This window comes from Pecten maximus, chromosome 10 (genome assembly GCF_902652985.1).
Source record: "Pecten maximus chromosome 10, xPecMax1.1, whole genome shotgun sequence".
NCBI classification, from domain to species: domain Eukaryota; kingdom Metazoa; phylum Mollusca; class Bivalvia; order Pectinida; family Pectinidae; genus Pecten; species Pecten maximus.
The window spans coordinates 5934963-5957220 of NC_047024.1; the positions used below are offsets into that span (position 1 = coordinate 5934963).

Below are 22258 nucleotides of genomic sequence, written 5' to 3' on the forward strand. Positions count from 1 at the left end.
TAACAAATAGTGAGGCTGAAGGGCGGGGCCAAAAGGGGTGAATTTGGCTTAATTGATATAAACGACTTCTTCTCTGAAACTAAGTAATGGATATTGGTCATATTTTACAGGTCAAATCCTTATAGGATAGGGATACAAAATTGTACAAATGGTGTGGCTGACCCCCCGGGGGCCTGAAGTGAGCCCGAAAGGGGTCAGTTTGGCTTAATTGATATAGACAGCCTCTTCTCTGAAATTAAGCATTGGATATTGCTCACATTTGACTGGTAACATCCTTATGCGTAGGGATTCAAATTTGTACAAGTGGTTGGGCAGACCCTCTGGGGGCCTGAGGGGTGGGGCTAAAAAAAGAAAATTTTGCTAAATTGCTATAAACAATTGTCTGGAAGTAAGTGTTGAATATCATTCATGTTTGACTGGTAGCATCCCTAGGGGGTGGGTATTAAAAAAAACTATAAATTGTCCAGCTGACCCCCACGGGGGCTGAAGGGTGGGTCTTAAAGGGGTTAATTTGGCTAAAGATATAAAAACGACTTCTCTGAAACTAAGTTATGTACATGGCTCATATTTGATTGGTAGCATCTTTATGGGGTAGGGATTCAAAATTGTACAAATGATGGGGCTGACCCTCTGGGGGCCTAAGGTATTGATATTAATGACTTCTTCTCTGGAACTAAGCAATGTATAACATTGATATTTCAGTGGTAACATCCCCAGGAGGCTGGGATTCATATTCACGCACATAATAGGACTGACACCCCACACCCCAACATATCTATTAGCAAATGGAACATTAACATTATTTTGATGTTTGCTAAAATAAAGTAGGTGAGTGATACAGGGCCTCTGGGCCTCTTGTTATACAGTGTATGTGTGGATGTGCTGTAGAGCAATAAGAGATATATTTCATTAGAGCTCAGACATTTCAAATCTAGTAAAATAGATCATTCAAACACATATTAACATTAAAATGTACAACCTTGTGATTTTTTTTCAATATTAAATACATTTATGTACATGTATAATGAAAGGAAAAAGAAACGCAATTACACATTGGCGGGTTTACTACGGGAAATTAAAAAAAAAAATGTAGAATGTAATAATGGTGTAATTCAACAATAAGGAACTACTCTGTTGTCTGTGACATTTAATCCATATACGTTTAGTAAACTTTAAGTTTCAGGGTGTCAGAGATCGTGTATCTACACCATGACCTACAGTGGTTGTACTCACTCCTGTGTTTAATCACGGTGTGGATCCTGTCCCATTCCTCGTCCATCGTCATGTTTTAGTAACACTATTAAATTATAATAATACATATATATATGGACTATCGTTTTGGAAATCGTGTCCAGCCCCTGTGAACTGAGCGACATTGATTGGAGGGTTCGGCCTACGTACGTCTTATCCATCTGTCCAACTCGTCCCATAACTGTCTATAGGAGAGGTCAGCTCAACCTTACATAGATTAAATTTTCACAGGCGACAGAGTGGCTCAATATCTTTCAATTACATCCTTATTACATTCTATAATATGTTTTCATTTCCCGTAAACCGGACATTCCCTAATTGCGTTTCTTTTTCCTTTCAGTATACACTTTATATATAATGTTAGATAGTATCATCGAAGTTCGTGAGAAGTTGGCCATTTCCGACATCGGAAAAATCACTCTGAAAGCCGTACTAAGTCACACAACTACACACCATACTAGTGGATATACCTATGACTAACGAACTACCTGAAAATATATATATATATATATAAAAACTCTGACAATATTCACAAAATAACATCGATAAATCAACATGAAAAACTGATCTGATTACCTAGTGAACTTCTAGAATTATGTTTAACTATGCCACAGTATACTATTATACAATTCCGACAACAATCTGTTTGTTCGATATGCGCAGCATCAGATAAATCATTACCTATATCTTAATTTGTATACTAATTTTATATAAAATTATTTTACATTTATAGCAATAGCACTGCTGAGTGTTGAAAATCTACAGATTAAAGAATCCGTACCATAAAATCAACCAAATCTTTTATCTTATCTGAAAAAAAAAATCATCAATCACTGTAAATAACCCTCTCACGCCTCTGTAATTTCCCCCAACAGAAAGCCAATGTTATCGTCATGACTGACGGAATTGGTCATCACACATAAATAAGAAGAGAATATTCAATTAATTGAACCTATCTTCAATTAAATTGAACCTATCTTCAAATAATTGAAGATAGGTTCAATTAATTGAATATATGTAAATTTGGCGTTCCATAAATAATAAGAACAGGTACAAAATATACTGTCATCACGACCAATACTCCCTCATATCCTTGATTCATTTGTAAGCTCACGGCACGTGGTTCCGACGCCATTTCCATTTGACGTACACAATACTAGATCTAGTGTTGCCTGATAGGAAATGTTACATCAGATGTATATATATATTCGGGATCTAAAAAAATCGTATATTGAACATATTCTTGAATTATATTTGATTTGCAATATATCGATCTTTTTCTTGAACAATACAAGCCTACACTAGAAAGCATTAGTATTTAAGCCCATGTCATATTAATATGTGCGATTTTCTCATTGTCTTTAAGATAACTTGTGAAATCCACAATGGTGAAAGTGACAGCATATCCTAATTTGACGACGTTCAGTTAAATTTCATGGTAAAACTTCAACTATTAGTTTATCGATAATCTCTTATTGAATTAGAATGCATAACCATGGTAATAGATACATAAACTTTATTCTGACAAAAGTGTGTTTTTATGGAAACTAGTCTATTCGCGATCCGTACAAAAAAACGAGATTTGTACCATGACCAAATTCAATTTTTAGCGCGAAAGGTACTCCTCATGTTTGGCGGCAGTTTTTTCTTATTGTATCACGTGGTCTTTTTAACCCAATGAAGAGTGACACTAGAGTTCGTCGGGGTCATTGGTTGAAGCAGACGATGTCGATTTCCATTTGTTGATCTCTGATTATGAAGTGTGTCAATATTTCCAACACGTGGACACAGGTCTTCTAACAGAACAGCTGATGCAACAAGCATGGTAAGCACAAATGCCGTAACAAAGTTTGCCCCCATTTCAAGCCTGCGGAAAATGTGAAGCTGTCGAAACGTGTGTCAAACATCCGATATAGGCCTATGTGATCTTGGATCGAATCGGCCTATGTTGACAACGTTTATGGTAGGCGGTACTAGATAGGGTTGTAGGGTTGTAATTTCATATTGTTAGCTAGTTCTTTATTTATGTACTTATGCCTACTTAGGATATTAAGTGGTAAAAACTACTTTTTATTTTTCCTTTCCCTGGACACGACAAAGTTTGTTATAGAGAGCAAAGCGGTCGTTTTTGAAAGAAAACCGCGGTTTTTACTGTCGGTTTCTGGAGAAGGGGCGTGGTGTCGTTCAAGGTGAAGGAACAGTTTTTTTTTCTGCATAGCTAGACTGCACCAAAGCTTTAGTCCAAAAGCATTCGTAGACATGAAGAACTGTTTCGCATGCATTTATCTTGAAATAATTCAAGCAGAAAGAAGACTAGGTTTAGAGAATGTTCTGAAATAAAGAACGTTACTGTACTGTAGACATCTATTAACAATATTTAAGAGGGGAAAAACAGTATCTCCACAGTGGTTTAACAAAAGGGTATCCAAAGGTTGTTTTTTTCTCTATAAATTAACATTAATAATAATTTTAAAATTTAAAAAAAAATCCCTAAAATAAGTATGGTAAAAGGCTTGTTATTAGATAAACAAATAGAACTCACAGTAGTTTTAGCTTTTAGGATAACTTTGTCAAAGTGAGATCATGTGAAACAAGTGCAATCAATGATTGCGGAAGCTCACCGGCGGCAGCAATCACACTATGCATTCATTTTTTATGTAGACCTATATAAGCATGTCATTTTGAAATTGTATGTCACATAATATCGCTCCTAGACCTCTAATGGATGTATAAACCAAATAAGAAGGGTGTGGACTTACAAGCTTTCCAAAACTAACCCCCAAAATCTTTAAAGTGGGTTTTTGTGTCAAAAAAAGTAAGTCCACTAAATGGTAAAATGCCCCAAAAAATCACAAATTTCATCTGCATGATTTTGCCACAGCATCACTCCTGGATCCCTAATGAATGTATAAACCAAATTAGAAGGGTGATAGGTGTATACTTTTGGACTTACTTCCAAAACTTTGAAGTGAGTTTTGGTGCCAAAAAAGTTAGGTCCACAAAATGGTAAAATGCGAAAAAAATCACAATTATTTTCTGCATGATTTTGCTATAACATCACTCCTAGACCTCTAATGAATGTATAAACCAATTTAGAAGGGCAAGAGGTGTATACTTTTGAACTTACAAACTTTCCAAAAACTGACCCCAAAAACTTAAATGTGGGTTTTGGTGCCAAAAAAGTTAAGTCCACAAAATGGTAAAATGCGAAAAAATCAAATTTTTTTTCTGCATGATTTTGCCATAACATTACTCCTAGACCTCTTATAAATGTATAAACCAAATTAGAAGGGCATGAGATGTACACTTTTGGACTTACAAGCTTTCCAAAAACTTACCCAAAAAACTTTTGGGTTTTGGGGTGGGACGCCGGGGTGACAGCATTAGCTCTCGGTTACTCGTAACCGGTGAGCTAAAAAACAACAATATTGGTGATTTATTGCTGGCTTCTGCCTGAGACCACTTCAATGAGACTTCTATTTCAATTGGTAAAATTACAAAATTCCCCTACTATAAAATGGGTAGTATTCACTGAAGCATAAAAGCAGTAATAATACAAACAAAAGCACTATATGATGAACTCAGGATTATTAAATCACAAAAAGATTAACATTGATATTTGTTTTCATAATATTGAAATAGGAGGCAGAGCAGATTAAAATGATTGTTGATATTAATATATTTTCAGATTGAAATGAGAGCTGATCATGATACAAATAACTGTAAATATGGGTACAATATTCCCATAATCAACATGAAGTCAAACACAAAAATGCCAGGGAGACGGAAGCAAGCGGTGCCCCAGGCAACCCAGCCAGGAGTTCAGATCAGAGACTGTTACGATGAGGTTCAGATCTATCAGATCAGACTTCCGTTTACTACAGCAAATTGCAGCCACGCACCTCGTGTTGCTCCCCCTCATGTCGAAGCCATGGAAGGTCAAACTAAAAAGAGAAAAAGAGAACGAGGCCATCTGAAAAGATCAAAACATCACAAACTTTCTTTAAATAATACTCCACGGTTTGATACAGATCTGAATGATATGAGAGGTGTGCCATATTTTTATATTTTGATTTAGTAACTCACAGAAGTTCATAGAAATGCTGAGTATTATGTAAATTATAATAATGATACCACAGGAAGTTATAGAATATTGCTGAAGAGATGAATGTTGGACTAGGGTGAAATTCCATAGTGTACACTACACAGAGTAGTAGAGATATGGATGTTGGACTAGGGTGAAATTCCATAGTGTACACTACACAGAGTAGTAGAGAATGATGGATGTTTGTAATCGTATTTTATTTAAATGCAGTTCATTTGTATTAGTTAAAAAAGTTTATTGAAAATAACAGACCTATTTGTGTGTTGGGGGTCTCCTACCTTGTTAGGGAACATACAGGTAAACTACAGTACTAAAACAGTAGTCAACTTCTACTCTGAACACATACTTGTTGTCTGTCATACATGTGTGTTTATATGATGTGCCTTTGTCAGGTGTGGAAGAGGAGTATATGAAAAAAGAAGAGCGCAGGAAAAGTATCAGGGATAAATTGGAAAGAGGGCAAGAATATCTGTTTACTAAGGTTTGTATCATACGTCGTTAAGCAGTGGATTTTTCAGCAATCTGTGTTAGTCCTATAATACTCATTGCTATTGCTGACAAACTTATAACAATCTGACTTAGGCTTTGTGATACTTTAACTACTGCATTGTGTGTTGTAGGACCATCATGACAAAGTTAGTCATTGTTTATATTTACATTCATTTATTGGAGTATAGATTTAGTTATTCCTTGTTATTACCCATTTCTGGATCAGTTTGTGAATTTCATGGGACAGCAAAGTCTGTGCTGTCAGAATGGGATGAAGCTGTCACAACAGTGGTCACATGATCAAATGGAGCTATAGTATCACAACACATATTGCTTCCTCTGTATATTGTAATGGGAAGACTTAACAGGTCACTAACTATTGTATACAGTTCTCATTAATCTTTAGAACATTTTCAGCAAAATGTTTCTATTCAAATAGATCATCAACATATTCATTTTATTTGTTTAACCTAAAACTCTGAAATACATGAATATATATTGTATATTGATTGATATACTGTGTTATCTGTCTATGTCCTTGTTTAGTTAGAGGAGGGAGACACACATTGTATAATCTGTCTAAATCCTATTGTAGTTAGAGGAGGGAGACACACATTGTATAATCTGTCTATATCCTATTGTAGTTAGAGGAGACACACATTGTATAATCAGTCTATATCCTATTGTAGTTAGAGGAGACACACATTGTATAATCTGTCTATATCCTATTGTAGTTAGAGGAGCGAGACACACATTGTATAATCTGTCTATATCCTATTGTAGTTAGAGGAGGGAGACACACATTGTATAATCTGTCTATATCCTATTGTAGTTAGAGGAGTGAGACACACATTGTATAATCTGTCTATATCCTATTGTAGTTAGAGGGGGAGACACACATTGTATAATCTGTCTATATCCTATTGTAGTTAGAGGAGGGAGACACACATTGTATAATCTGTCTATATCCTATTGTAGTTAGAGGAGGGAGACACACATTGTATAATCTGTCTATATCCTATTGTAGTTAGAGGAGGGAGACACACCTTGTATAATCTGTCTATATCCTATTGTAGTTGGAGGAGGGAGACACACATTGTATAATCTGTCTATATCCTATTGTAGTTAGAGGAGGGAGACACACATTGTATAATCTGTCTATATCCTATTGTAGTTAGAGGAGGGAGACATACATTGTATAATCTGTCTATATCCTATTGTAGTTAGAGGAGGGAGACACACATTGTATAATCTGTCTATATCCTATTGTAGTTGGAGGAGCGAGACATACATGAGAGAGCAGAATTTTACTCCATGTCCGTATCTCCAGATGAAGACTACTATATTCCTCCAGAAGAACAAAATCCAGACAGTATTATTTTGACCACCAATGGGTGTAGTCGCCACAGTAGGACATATCAGGTAACATGCCCTAGGAGGCATGAGAATTCTCAGCTAAAATGTTCTATGTTTGTTATGTTTATCTTTCAGAGAAAATATTCTGAAAACTCGCTGATCTCACCCTTGCTATTAAATTGTCATCTCTGGGGTCAGAAGGCACTGTGTAGTCATTCAGGTAATCTGGGGTCAGGAGGTACTGTGTAGTCGTTCAGGTAATCTGGGGTCAGGAGGTACTGTGTAGTCATTCAGGTAATCTGAGGTCAGAAGGTACTGTGTAGTCATTCAGGTAATCTGGAGTCAGGAGGTACTGTGTAGTCATTCAGGTAATCTGGGGTCAGAAGGCACTGTGTAGTCATTCAGGTGATCTGGGGTCAGGAGGTACTGTGTAGTCATTCAGGTAATCTGGGGTCAGGAGATACTGTGTAGTCGTTCAGGTAATCTGGGGTTAGGAGACACTGTGTAGTCATTCAGGTAATCTGGGGTCAGAAGGTACTGTGTAGTCATTCAGGTAATCTGGGGTCAGGAGTGTGTAGTCATTCAGGTAATCTGGGGCTAGGAGGCACTGTAGTCATTCAGGTAATCTGGGGTCAAGAGTGTGTAGTCATTCAGGTAATCTGGAGTCAGGAGACACTGTGTAGTCATTCAGGTAATCTGGAGTCATAAGGCACTGTGTAGTCATTCAGGTAATCTGGGGTCAGGAGTGTGTAGTCATTCAAGTAATCTGGGATCAGAAGGCACTGTGTAGTCATTCAGGTAATCTGGGGTCAGGAGGTACTATGTAGTCATTCAGGTAATCTGGGGTCAGAAGGCACTGTGTAGTCATTCAGGTAATCTGGGGTTAGGAGGTACTGTGTAGTCATTCAGGTAATCTGGGGTTAGGAGGTACTGTGTAGTCATTCAGGTAATCTGGGGTCAGGAGGTACTGTGTAGTCGTTCAGGTAATCTGGGGTCAGGAGGTACTGTGTAGTCATTCAGGTAATCTGAGGTCAGAAGGTACTGTGTAGTCATTCAGGTAATCTGGGGTCAGGAGGTACTGTGTAGTCATTCAGGTAATCTGGGGTCAGAAGGCACTGTGTAGTCATTCAGGTGATCTGGGGTCAGGAGGTACTGTGTAGTCATTCAGGTAATCTGGGGTCAGGAGATACTGTGTAGTCGTTCAGGTAATCTGGGGTCAGGAGACACTGTGTAGTCATTCAGGTAATCTGGGGTCAGAAGGTACTGTGTAGTCATTCAGGTAATCTGGGGTCAGGAGTGTGTAGTCATTCAGGTAATCTGGGGCTAGGAGGCACTGTAGTCATTCAGGTAATCTGGGGTCAAGAGTGTGTAGTCATTCAGGTAATCTGGAGTCAGGAGACACTGTGTAGTCATTCAGGTAATCTGGAGTCATAAGGCACTGTGTAGTCATTCAGGTAATCTGGGGTCAGGAGTGTGTAGTCATTCAAGTAATCTGGGATCAGAAGGCACTGTGTAGTCATTCAGGTAATCTGGGGTCAGGAGGTACTATGTAGTCATTCAGGTAATCTGGGGTCAGAAGGCACTGTGTAGTCATTCAGGTAATCTGGGGTTAGGAGGTACTGTGTAGTCATTCAGGTAATCTGGGGTTAGGAGGTACTGTGTAGTCATTCAGGTAATCTGGGGTCAGAAGGCACTGTGTAGTCATTCAGGTAATCTGGGGTTAGGAGGTACTGTGTAGTCATTCAGGTAATCTGGAGTCAGGAGGTACTGTGTAGTCATTCAGGTAATCTGGGGTTAGGAGGTACTGTGTAGTCATTCAGGTAATCTGCGGTTAGGAGGTACTGTGTAGTCATTCAGGTAATCTGGAGTCAGAAGGCACTGTGTAGTCATTCAGGTAATCTGGGGTTAGAAGGCACTGTGTAGTCATTCAGGTAATCTGGGGTCAGTAGACACTGTGTAGTCATTCAGGTAATCTGGGGTTAGAAGGCACTGTGTAGTCATTCAGGTAACCTGGGGTTAGAAGGCACTGTGTAGTCATTCAGGTAACCTGGGGTTAGAAGGCACTGTGTAGTCATTCAGGTAACCTGGGGTCAGAAGGCACTCTGTAGTCATTCAGGTAACCTGGGGTTAGAAGGCACTGTGTAGTCATTCAGGTAATCTGGGGTTAGGAGGTACTGTGTAGTCATTCAGGTAATCTGGGGTTAGGAGGCACTGTGTAGTCATTCAGGTAATCTGGGGTCAGGAGACACTGTGTAGTCATTCAGGTAATCTGGGGTCAGAAGGTACTGTGTAGTCATTCAGGTAATCTGGGGTCAGGAGTGTGTAGTCATTCAGGTAATCTGGGGCTAGGAGGCACTGTAGTCATTCAGGTAATCTGGGGTCAAGAGTGTGTAGTCATTCAGGTAATCTGGAGTCAGGAGACACTGTGTAGTCATTCAGGTAATCTGGAGTCATAAGGCACTGTGTAGTCATTCAGGTAATCTGGGGTCAGAAGGTACTGTGTAGTCATTCAAGTAATCTGGGATCAGAAGGCACTGTGTAGTCATTCAGGTAATCTGGGGTCAGGAGGTACTATGTAGTCATTCAGGTAATCTGGGGTCAGAAGGCACTGTGTAGTCATTCAGGTAATCTGGGGTTAGGAGGTACTGTGTAGTCATTCAGGTAATCTGGGGTTAGGAGGTACTGTGTAGTCATTCAGGTAATCTGGGGTCAGAAGGCACTGTGTAGTCATTCAGGTAATCTGGGGTTAGGAGGTACTGTGTAGTCATTCAGGTAATCTGGAGTCAGGAGGTACTGTGTAGTCATTCAGGTAATCTGGGGTTAGGAGGTACTGTGTAGTCATTCAGGTAATCTGGAGTCAGAAGGCACTGTGTAGTCATTCAGGTAATCTGGGGTTAGAAGGCACTGTGTAGTCATTCAGGTAATCTGGGGTCAGTAGACACTGTGTAGTCATTCAGGTAATCTGGGGTTAGAAGGCACTGTGTAGTCATTCAGGTAACCTTAGGTTAGAACTAAGAAGGCACTGTGTAGTCATTCAGGTAACCTGGGGTTAGAAGGCACTGTGTAGTCATTCAGGTAACCTGGGGTCAGAAGGCACTGTGTAGTCATTCAGGTAACCTGGGGTTAGAAGGCACTGTGTAGTCATTCAGGTAATCTGGGGTTAGGAGGTACTGTGTAGTCATTCAGGTAATCTGGGGTTAGCAGGATTGTGTAGTCATTCAGGTAATCTGGGGTCAGGATGCACTGTGTAGTCATTCAGGTAATCTGGGGTCAGAAGGCACTGTGTAGTCATTCAGGTAATCTGGAGTCAGAAGGCACTGTGTAATCATTCAGGTAATCTAGATGTTCCAATCATATTGACATTATTTTATATGCATGTACATAAATCATTTCTTTGGACAGTTACCAAAAAAGCGTAAGAGAAGGAACTACATGTCTGATAGTGTGTTCCTCACCTACCATACGGAAAGTGACCCGTACGACAACAGTCATAAACTACCTATAGGTAAGTGTTTCCTTTTTGCTGGATTGACTCACTGGTATTGTTTGTCCTTTTTTCTGTTGAGAAATACCTGGCTTTCTGTAAACAAACTTGTTTATTCAAGACCCATTTTTTTGGATTGATGCCCTTTTGTCATAAATATAAGATAATTTCTTGTCAAGACAACTACATGTATTTTGAAATATAAAATAAAAGCAGAATTCAATAAAACGAAGTAGTATATGATATCTGTGAATTGACCATGTGCATCTGGGTATTATCTTTATTCCCTCACCATTTATTTTAGGGTGGGTGGGACATATGTATTTTCTTACAGTAGATATAATATAACATTTATTGTTGTTTTATTTAAGGAAGTAAACTGATTCGCCCACCTGACAAGCTAGTGGAACTAGTGGGGCAGGCCATAGATGGAAGCCCTGATGGTCTGCTGCAGGTCCCTCAGATCTACACAGTGGTACAGTATGTAACATTGTCCATTCTCCTTGTCCAAACAGCCTTGCAGGTTGGGCATAAGAATTGTACCTGCTTTACCAATTGTATGTTCGTAAAGAGGCAGCTAAATTTGGGGTCTTACTTTTTCTCTTTATTTCTAAAGAACTTGTATCTTTTTTCTGTCTCCCTTGCCCCACTTTTGACCTTTAGTGGAGTTTTCGCCCCTGTGAGGAAAGCCTTCGGTTCTTTCCCCTGGTCAAATCATACCAGAGTCAACAAAAATGGTAGTTACTACTCCTGTTTAACATTTTGGGAGAGGAACAATTTGTTTGCCTGTTAGTGTGACCAGGTGTAGCTGGCAGTATGATTCAGTGAGGTAGCACTATAAAGTCAGCATCAATTCCTCGCTGTCACAAGGAGAGAAACAATTAACATACTGTAGCCTCCCAAAACACACTCACCACACTCCTGCATCTCTCACACATGGGAGCTGGCCGGGCCCTCCTTAAGTGACCACGGCAATATGGCCCACCGTGCCCTAATTCTATATATACTTCATTCTTCTTCAGGAATGACAGGATTTTGACAAAATTTGGTCTGAACATCCTTGATCAGTGAAGGAAAACAGTGGGCCTGGGCCTCTATAGGGCTTGAGAGGTGGCGCAAGGAGGAATGCATGTAGTTTTATAATTCTTCCTTTAGTTGGAATGAAATTGTTATGCCTAAATGTTTTCAATCATCCTTACGGTGTAGGGTATAAACTGGGTCTGCAAGAGAGTAGTGGAACACAAAACAGAAGTCTTCAAATGTATAGATTAAAGGATTTGGTCAGCAGCATTATTGGGCAATGGGAACTGACTATTGTACATTGAATAACTTTTAATGTAACTTTAAAAAAGGTAGTGATTAATTAGCCTGAGTACAATAACAGAAGGCCAGTCAGCACTAACCAGTGATATGATGAGTTCTTGGATTTTTAGCCCACCATCATCAGATGGTGGGCTATTCAAATCGCCCTGCGTCCGTGGTCCGTGGTCCGTCCCTCCGTCCGTCCGTCCGTAAACAATTCTTGTTATCGCTAATCCTCAGAAAGTACTGAAGGGATCTTTCTCAAATTGCATATGTAGGTTCCCCTTGGTGCTTAGTTATGCATATTGCATTTTGAGACCAATCGGAAAACAACATGGCCGACAGGCAGCCATCTTGGATTTTGACAATTGAAGTTTGTTATCACTATTTCTCAGAAAGTACTGAAGGGATCTTTCTCAAATTTCATATGTAGGTTCCCCTTGGTGCCTAGTTATGCATATTGCATTTTGATACCAATCGGAAAACAACATGGCCGACAGGCAGCCATCTTTGATTTTGACAATTGAAGTTTGTTATCGCTATTTCTCAGAAAGTACTGAAGGGATCTTTCTCAAATTTCATATGTAGGTTCCCCTTGGTGCCTAGTTATGCATATTGCATTTTGAGACCAATCGGAAAACAACATGGCCGACAGGCAGCCATCTTGGATTTTGACAATTGAAGTTTGTTATCGCTAATCCTCAGAAAGTACTGAAGGGATCTTTCTCAAATTTCATATGTAGGTTCCCCTTGGTGCTTAGTTATGCATATTGCATTTTGAGACCAATCGAAAAACAACATGGCCAACAGGCAGCCATCTTGGATTTTGACAATTGAAGTTTGTTATAGCTATTTCTCAGAAAGTACTGAAGGGATCTTTCTGAAATGTCATACGCAGGTTCCCCTCTGTGCCTAGTTATGCATATTGCATTTTGAGACTAATCAGAAAACAACATGGCCGACAGGCAGCCATCTTGGATTTTGACAATTGAAGTTTGTTATCGCTATTTCTCAGAAAGTAATGAAGGGATCTTTCTCAAATTTCATATGTTGGTTTCCCTCGGTGCCTTGTTATGCATATTGTATTTTGGGACCATTCGGAAAACAACATGGCCAACAGGCAGCCATCTTGGATTTTGACAATTGAAGGTTGTTATCGCTATTTCTCAGAAAGTAATGAAGGGATCTTTCTCAAATTTCTTATGTAGGTTCCCCTCGGTGCCTAGTTATGCATATTGCCTTTTGAGACCAATCGGAAAACAACATGGCCGACAGGCAGCCATCTTGGATTTTGACAATTGAAGTTTGTTATCGCTATTTCTCAGAAAGTACTGAAGGGATCTTTCTCAAATTTCATATGTAGGTTCCCCTCAGTGCCTAGCTATGCATATTGCATTTTGACACCAATCGGAAAACAACATGGCCGACAGGCAGCCATCTTGGATTTTGACAATTGAAGTTTGTTATCGCTATTTCTCAGAAAGTACTGAAGGGATCTTTCTCAAATTTCATATGTAGGTTCCCCTCAGTGCCTAGCTATATATAGTTTTGCATATTGGGACCAATCGGAAAACAACATGGCCAACAGACAGCCATTATCGCTAAATCTTAAATTTTATATATAGGTTCCCCTTGTTGGAAAAGTACTAGCTATAGAGGACTGTTTCTGAATTTACACAGATTAGTAAGACTTAGAGGAAGGGAAAAGTAGAGAAAAGATCAATCTGACATGGAACCTATAAAGATCATTCAATGGTGGGCGCCAAGATCCCTCTGGGATCTCTTGTTAAATGTGTATCATTAATTTCAGAAATAGATATCCATATTTCCGCTACATGGACCGAGCTGCACTTGGAAGCTGGAGGGTATGTATAGTATTAATAACAGCTAGCCAGTTTAAACTTACAGTTTTAAGGAATAACTATTTCGCCCTCTGTCAGAGTGCTTCTCTAAGTTGTAACAACCTTGAATCAATATGAATGATATGGTGGAGAGTAAAAATAAAATCAAAAATCATCATGAATTGATAAATACTTTTGAATTATTAATTTTTTTTCATTTAAGAGCTCAATAAGACATGCACTATATCAAAAGTGGTTTAGGAAGATTCGGTTTGGGACTCATGCCATCAATACTAAGGGTTGTTACTGGGCCAACAATCACACGTATGTACCCGTCAACAGAAAGGAGGAGACGATCCTCAGACGACACAAACCTCACCGGGACAATGAACAACCCAGCAAAACAGAAACGCCAGGTAGATGTGCTTATATTATACCTTAAACTACAATCAGGTTACAGAGTGAAGCCTGTACGTGTGCCAGTCTTATTGTAGGCCAGCAAATTTTTGTCACTATACCCAAGGCAGTTGTATGCTTGTGAATTTTTATTTAGATAATTTCTAAATGAGTAAATATCTGCTCTTGAATTCCATTTTTTTTTTTTTTTTTTCTGCTAAAATGCTGGCACATTAAATCTTCTTGTCCATTATCTAATAGATCTTCATCACACATGTTTTAGGTCAGCTGAGATTCCCGGGTGACCTATTGAAATTGCCTTTACGTGTCATGTATCTGTAAACAATTAATTACATTTGCAACTTCATTTAAAAACCCCTGTACTAATTTCTTAGAAATTTTGTAGAAATCTTCCATTGCTAAAGTTTAACCAAAAAACCATGTCTGTCCCGTCCCGTCCTGTCCCGTCCTGTCCCATTCTGATGCAATGTAACTAGCTAATCTCAGGAACTGCTGAGGTTTCAGGGTGTCTAGTGGCATTTGGGACATTTATGTCTTACAAACATTTTCTAGTTTGGTATATATTTTTAACGACCTACATTAGGTATATTGCCATTTTTCTGAAGGATCTAGACATCTTATCATAATGTACGTAGTGTACGTATCTGCCATACAGAGGCAGATTAAATGATGTCAATTTACATTGAAATAGTTATCAAGATAATACTCATTCACCTGTATTATTTTGGAAGGGTCAAAAAAGCATGATTTTGATGACTTTGACCTTGATCCCGACACCCATGACAAAGTGATAGCTCTTCTGACAGAGGAGGAGGAAAAAGAAATGGACATACAAGGGGAATATGGTAGTCTTGAGGTAAGGCTGTTTTAGTAGTAGTGTGGAATCACTCATTCATTTGGAAAGCTTAAGTCAAGCATTTTAGACATAGATATATATACAGTTGTCCCCCGTTATACCACCAAATTAACAGGGGTGGTGATATAAGGGCGGTCCAATGATGACAGTCATACTGTTACGCAGTATGCCAACAATGAGCATGTACATCTGAAACCAATGGTTTGAATTATTTGTTTCTTTTGAAGCTATATATTACCATCATTACCTTCATAAATTATACATTTTGTATTTGTAAAATGAATCATTTTATAACATGTCCTGGAAGCAGAGTACAGGCACAGCAAATACTTATAACATGCAAGAAAGACAGGAATTCTGTTGTGTCTATAAATAAAACAGAATGTTCCATGTTGACCAAAAGTACATGGGGGACAGATCATGCAGATCGAGAGGTCCATTCTGTTTTCATGAAGAGTTAATTGTTTTACAGGAATACTCCAGCGGTGTTTGAATTAGTAAACAATAATAAAATAGTTATCTCCATAGGGAATATTTTGGATTGTTGACTGCATATTCTCCGATTTTCCGTTTCTATTCAGTGAATCCATGATTTTCTTTGACGCATCCCAGTAACAACTATAAAATGTAAAAAACAACACCAAAACAGGGTTTATACCAGGGGACAACTGTACTATATAGTATAAAAGGTAGAAGAAGTATCCAACTCATCCAATTTTGTGAAATATGTTCAAAATGGATGTACCAAGCAGGTTACATGTAATGGTATAAAATGAATGTACATGTATAACCGTATATATACAAGATATACATATCTATATTATATTAGCAGGTCATTTTCCAAAATTCATCTAGGACTTTTTGGAGCATCAAATTTGATGCAAACTTCATCTAATATGCATACATGTATTACACCTCACCATTTCAATGTCAGTGACTGGTGATGAAATCCTTCAGAATCTTGCTGTTATAAGATACAGACTACATCTTAAGCTCAGTGTCTAGTATTCTGGGTGTTGTTTACTATTTGTTCCATCAATACAGGATGTAGTGTGTATCGCCAACGAGTATGGTATATCCCTGGCAGAGTATGGCCCACTGTTAGGCGTGGACAAAATACCTACAACAGCTTCTACAGGTGATGCAGTGCCGTCACCTGTACGTGACCCTGACCCCATCCTATCTACCTGTGGCCCTGACTGGCAGATGGGAACTAAAGATCGCATGCTTGCTTCATTTGGTAACTATCTTGTACCAGTAGAAAATAGTTATAAATATTTACACCATCATGTGATAACAAGGTCAGGTTTTCTGTTTTCTTTATGAAGCAAAGTTGTGTCAGAGGTCAAAAACGCGTTATTTTACTAGTATGTATTTGCTATGACATGGAACCAATTTTAGGGTTTCCTGTTGAATATAACATATACTTCACAAGTATGACAGAATATTGATATTTTTATGCGTTTAAAAAAAAAAATGCATGCTGGAAGTATTCCGCTAAATTTTGATTTCTCTAATGATAGTAAATCTTAAATGTTTTATATGGTAAGGATTGCTGATACACTTATTTATCATTTCACTAAACCGTTTTACTTAACTTTTACACTGAAAAAATTTGAGCATGCCACAATAAGTATGTTTACAGTACTTTCAGTACTTTGATTCGTTATCAACAAAAAAACAGGTCTTTTTGTCCATACAAATTGTTTTATGTTTAACCAAAAGGTTTAGATTAAGGGTTATGGAAAATGCCAATTAAGTATCCTGGCAGAACAATGGGCCATCAAGTGTGTTAAAATGAATCTTTACATCAACGATTGTGTTGTGAACGTTATCAATAACCCAATGCGGGGTACAATGGTCTACAAAGACGACAGTGAGCAGAGCTGTAAAAACCTGTGTGCTCACTGACGAACTAAACTGTAGACTGACTAACAATAGAGCTCTCGCTAGCATCACTCACTTGCCGAGTTGTCTCCTATAGGCATCGATATGTCCATCAGACAACTCGTCCATTTCACCACATTTGTAAAAGCCTGTTAAATTGTTAGCCAAGAATTTCTATTATCTAATAGTCCAACACATTAGATGACATGTTTTTGATGCATTTCAGACCCATCAAAAACCATCCAATCACCAGCCAACCAACCTGTACCTGGTGTGTCATGGAATGAGCAACAGCAAGCTATAAACAGTATCAGCTGCCCACCGTCCAGTTCCCAGGTTTGTCCTTCACTGACCAGTCCTCTCCTTCCCAACACAAAGCCAGAGATCCTAAGACTAGACAACAGATTTGATAACCCGGGTGGTCTGTTGTCAGACCCACAGATGGGTATTGGCCCCGCCTCCCAGTCCTCCGAGGGTTATCAGTTTCCCCAGGAACCATATGACATGGACCCACCAATATCATTTGATATAGAACAACTTCCTGAAATGTACAACTCTGATATGTTTATGCCAGAAAATTACTTTAATGAATTAAGTTGATATACACAAGTAAGACTTTTTAAGTGACTGATGTTTGATTACTAAATACTCGGATTTATAATTTTACATTTTGTGTGACTGATAGAAAACAAATGGTGCGTTGTTATTATAGCAATATGTTAGGAATATTTTGATGATTTTGGCTGGTGTAAGGAAACTATTTTAGCTGTGCATGCATCAATGTATAGAAAATATACAGACCCACAGATGGAGGCCCTACCTCCGAGTCCCCTGAGGGTTATCGGTTCTCCAATGAACTGCATGACATGGTTACACCGATATCATTTGATATAGAAAAGCTTTTCTAAAATGTGTATACCTGATATGTTTTATGACAGAAAATAACTTCAATGAATTAAGTTGATATACACAGGTAGGACTTTAAGATTATACACCAGTATCAGATTAATAAACACCGAGAGGACTTTTAAAACTTTACAGGAGAATGATGATATGGCATTGGCTGTCTGTCCGTCCATAACCTTTTTGTTTGTATAATGTACAAATGATGTATAGGTGATGTACCAAGAATGTATAGATGATGTACATATGATGTATAGATGATGTACATATGATGTATAGATGATGTACATATGATGTTCAGGTGATGTACCAATGATACATAGGTGATGTACCAATGATATACAGGTGATGTACCAATGATGTAAAGGTGATGTACCAATGATGTAAAGGTGATGCATAGGTGATGTACATATGATGTATAGGTGATGTACCAATGAGGTATATGTGATAGGTGGCAGAAACAACCAAAAACCTTGCTTCTTTCTATCAGTTTATTTCTCAGTTGACAGGAGCGTCGCCACATATATATATTTCAGGAGATAGGGAAAAAACCCCTGGAAAATAAAAGCCATTATCTAGAATGCTACCAAGTTATATGTAATTACATGAACAGACATTCTGTACCAGCATGACAAATAGTCGCGTAAAATTGTTATTCAACATTTGTCCGCGCAATATTAGGCAATTACAGGAATTACATACCTTTAACTATCGTGGTGACACGTAGTCAGGATAATGTCAGTCAATCGTAACTGGTATATATCTTGTATTTCGACGTGGTCCCGTAGAACGTACTTGTCCGTCGATAACATGGCTAGTGCGCCGCTCCCCCCAAACACTCCACTTAAATACACCCACAAACACGCCTTTTTTACACGTTCACACTCACTTGCATGCGCTTCACACTTTGACATACCTGGACACAACCGGACAAACAGGTTACAAATATAGACACAATATTACATGACCACTGAACGCACATGGACACTATAAATAGACACACAGGTAAACAGAGAACACTCTCTGTAACCAGTAACGCATATAAATACACTTGACAATACAATAAGATGACGATTGACCCTACGACATATAGGTGATGTACCAATGATACATAGGTGATGTACCAATGATGTACAGGTGATGTACCAATGATGTACAGGTGATGTACCAATGAGGTATAGGTGATGTACATATGTACCGATGATGTATAGGTGATGTACCAATGATGTATAGGTGATGTACCAATGATACATAGGTGATGGAAATATGATGTAAAGGTGATGTACCAATGATTTTCAAGTGGTGTACTATAATGATGTAAGGTGATGTACCAATGATGTACAGGTGATGTACTAATGATGTTAAGGTGATGTACCACTGATGTACAGGTGATGTACTAATGATGTATGGGTGTTGTACCAATGATGTATAGATGATGTTCCAATGATGTTTAGCTGATGTATAGGTGACATACCAATGATGCATAGGTGATGTACCAATGATTTATAGGAGATGTACTCTGATGTATAAATGATGTACTAATGATGTACATGTATAGGTGATGCATGTCTGGGTTTTCCATTAAATACATTTTATGATGATTATGTGTTTGTTTCTTCCAAGTAATTATATCGTCGAAAACTCATGACAATTTAATCATTTAACTAAACAAATTATATGAAAAAGACATGTTTTGTTTAGTTTTATCTTTAAATAGAAATATAGAACTATGCTGTGTCTGTGTGATCTCTCCGTGATATTAAATCCGATAACTCACAAAAATCATGCTGATAAGGGACATAACTCTAACACAAATCATGCTGATAAGGGACATAACTCTAACACAAATCATGCTATTAAAGGAGATGACACCAACAAACAAACAAACAAACAATAAAAAAACGGCTTTTGAGGGAAATAATTATAATACAAATCACGCTATTAAAGAAGGTAACTCTCACAGAAATCATATTATTAAAGAAGATAACGCCTACAAACGAAAAAAAACCGCCTTTGAGTACATACCACCCTATTGAGGGAAGCCCACTGAGCCTTTTTAGTTTTTTTCTTGCATTCTGTAAAACGAAGGCTGATTGATAAGTTATGAGCCTCATATTGAAGGATTTGAATGTTGCCGGACATATTGTGTTATTTTTTAACATAATCCCTTCAGTATCTATACACTTTTGCTAGCGGTGTTTAAGGGCCTCAATATGGCAAGCCAAGTTGTCATTAATTCGCGGAGCAATGTTGATCCAGTATTTTACCATATTATAAGATATGTTTATGAGATATCTTGTATGTTTATAAGATATCTTATTTAAAGCTCATAAGATATCTTATTTAAAGCTCATAAGATATCTTATATAATATATAAGATATCTTATATAATATATAAGATATATCTTTTATGAGATATATATTATATAAGATATCTTATAAACTTTTCCATAATAAGAAATCTTATATAATATATAGATATATCTTTTATAAGATATCTTATAAACTTTTCTTTCTAAGATATCTTATAAAGTATACAATATATCTCATAAATATATAAGATGTCTTATATAATATATAAGATATATTATAAAGAAAAGCTTATAAGATATCTTATAAAGAACGAGACTCTCGTGAGACCGGCAAAACATAAAAGTTCGAGGAACATAGTTGTTATTACACAATCAACCCGCGACCACGATCGGCTAGGCACGGACCAGATGTGTAAGTATGAAGTTCAAACCACTATATATGTAGTTCCAGCTTCATCGAGTGGAGGAGAGTTCATATCTCAAATTCAAATCTCATTCTTTATAAGATATTTTATAATCGAATTGTATAAGATATCATATATAATTTCCTTTATAAGATATCTTATTTAATATATTATTAAGATATGTAATATGATATATAAGATATCTTATTTAGTTTTCTTTATAAGATATTATATTTTGAAATATCTTATATATCGTATAAGATATCTGATATCTTTTATGAAATATCTTATAAGATATCTGATATAGTTATATAAGATATCTGATATCTTTTATGAAATATCTTATAAGATATCTGATAAGTTTATACGATATCTTATATAATTTGGCAAATTCCTGGATCAACGTTGCTCCGTGAATAAATGACCACTTGCCTTGCCATACCTCATTTTCATGGCTGTTGGGGTTGCATCCTAACACTAACCGATTTAAAGCCGCTTGTCTTGTTTACTTCAGAGTGCTACCTCGTCGATATAAACTAACCAAATTAAACCAGTCCTTGGGTACACGGCCCTGTATAGTCAGATAATAGTGGGACATAAAAAGAACATATTTTAGTACCTCCTTCAATACAACCGTTGTGATATCGACACAAGAATGGTAAACATTCCATAAGGATTGTCTCCCTTCAAACATCATCATCCAAAATTATTATGGCAGGAAACCGGAGTACATGTACCAGGAAAACCCAAACGCATGGTCAGACACGTGACCCCATACCTCGTGAAATCAGGTCGACGAGGTGAAAGGAAAAGTGCAACACAAAAACACAACTCTTGTTAATGCGAATCAAACTCATATTTAAAAAAAAAATTAAAGGTTAAATTGAAACAAAAAATTACAAACTGGTCGATAGAGTAGGTACTTAGGTGATGTGTTCCCGTAGTTAGAATGATGTGTTCCCGTAGTTAGCGTGATGTGTTTCCAGTAGTTAGAGTGATGTGTTCCCGTGGTTAGAGTGGTGTGTTCCCGTAGTTAGAGTGATGTGTTCACATAGTAAGAGTGATGTGTTCCCGTAGTAAGAGTGATGTGTTCCCGTAGTTAGAGTGATGTGTTCCCGTAGTTAGAGTGACGTGTTCCCGTAGTTAGAGTGATGTGTTCCCGTAGTTAGAGTGATGTGTTCTCGTAGTTAGAATGACGTGTTCCCGTCGGCTGTCAAACTATCGCTATACCATCTGATATATAACTGAATGGAGTGATAATGACATTTAACAAACCCGTTTTTTCATAGATTTTGTGTAATGTGTTCTGGTTTGGATTATTCCCGGGGCCTTTAAATGCAATAGTTCAGGCACATATCTTGACGGGCGCAGATGTTAATGCCGGTGTAACGTTGAAATTGAACCCACGTGGAAAATGGAACCCGGTTCCATTTTCAACGTTGAAATTGGAACCGGGACGCTGTGGAAAACTGACTCTCCTGTTGAAAATGGACCCCATCAGGTCTCTCTTTTCCACGTGTAGCCTGTTGAAAACGGAACCCGTTGGAAAGTGAGCCACATGTACTATGTTGTTCTGAATAACAGCACTGTTATAAGATACAAGTCTGTATACAATTTAACAAGCATAAAATATTGATCGATATTGATTAAA

General features: G+C 37.8%; 1 protein-coding gene across 1 annotated transcript; it reads left to right on the forward strand.

The window, feature by feature from the left end:
* The first annotated feature begins 770 nt into the window (after nucleotides 1-770).
* Nucleotides 771-18989, forward strand: LOC117336015. Its single transcript, XM_033896342.1, has 11 exons — nucleotides 771-3076; nucleotides 4940-5300; nucleotides 5749-5837; nucleotides 7118-7267; nucleotides 10604-10706; nucleotides 11057-11165; nucleotides 13798-13852; nucleotides 14052-14244; nucleotides 14977-15101; nucleotides 16146-16341; nucleotides 17215-18989. Exons 1-11 carry the CDS (start codon nucleotides 3074-3076, stop codon nucleotides 17586-17588), a joined length of 1758 nt encoding a protein of 585 aa, XP_033752233.1. The 5' UTR covers nucleotides 771-3073; the 3' UTR covers nucleotides 17589-18989.
* The last annotated feature ends 3269 nt before the right edge of the window (nucleotides 18990-22258 follow it).

Bases quoted from the DNA above. Each gene is read 5' to 3' on its own strand.
- LOC117336015 (XM_033896342.1), top strand. The intron at 5,838-7,117 runs GTTTGTATCATA...ATCCTATTGTAG, and splicing joins AAGAATATCTGTTTACTAAG to TTGGAGGAGCGAGACATACA. The intron at 13,853-14,051 runs GTATGTATAGTA...TTTTCATTTAAG, and splicing joins CTGCACTTGGAAGCTGGAGG to AGCTCAATAAGACATGCACT.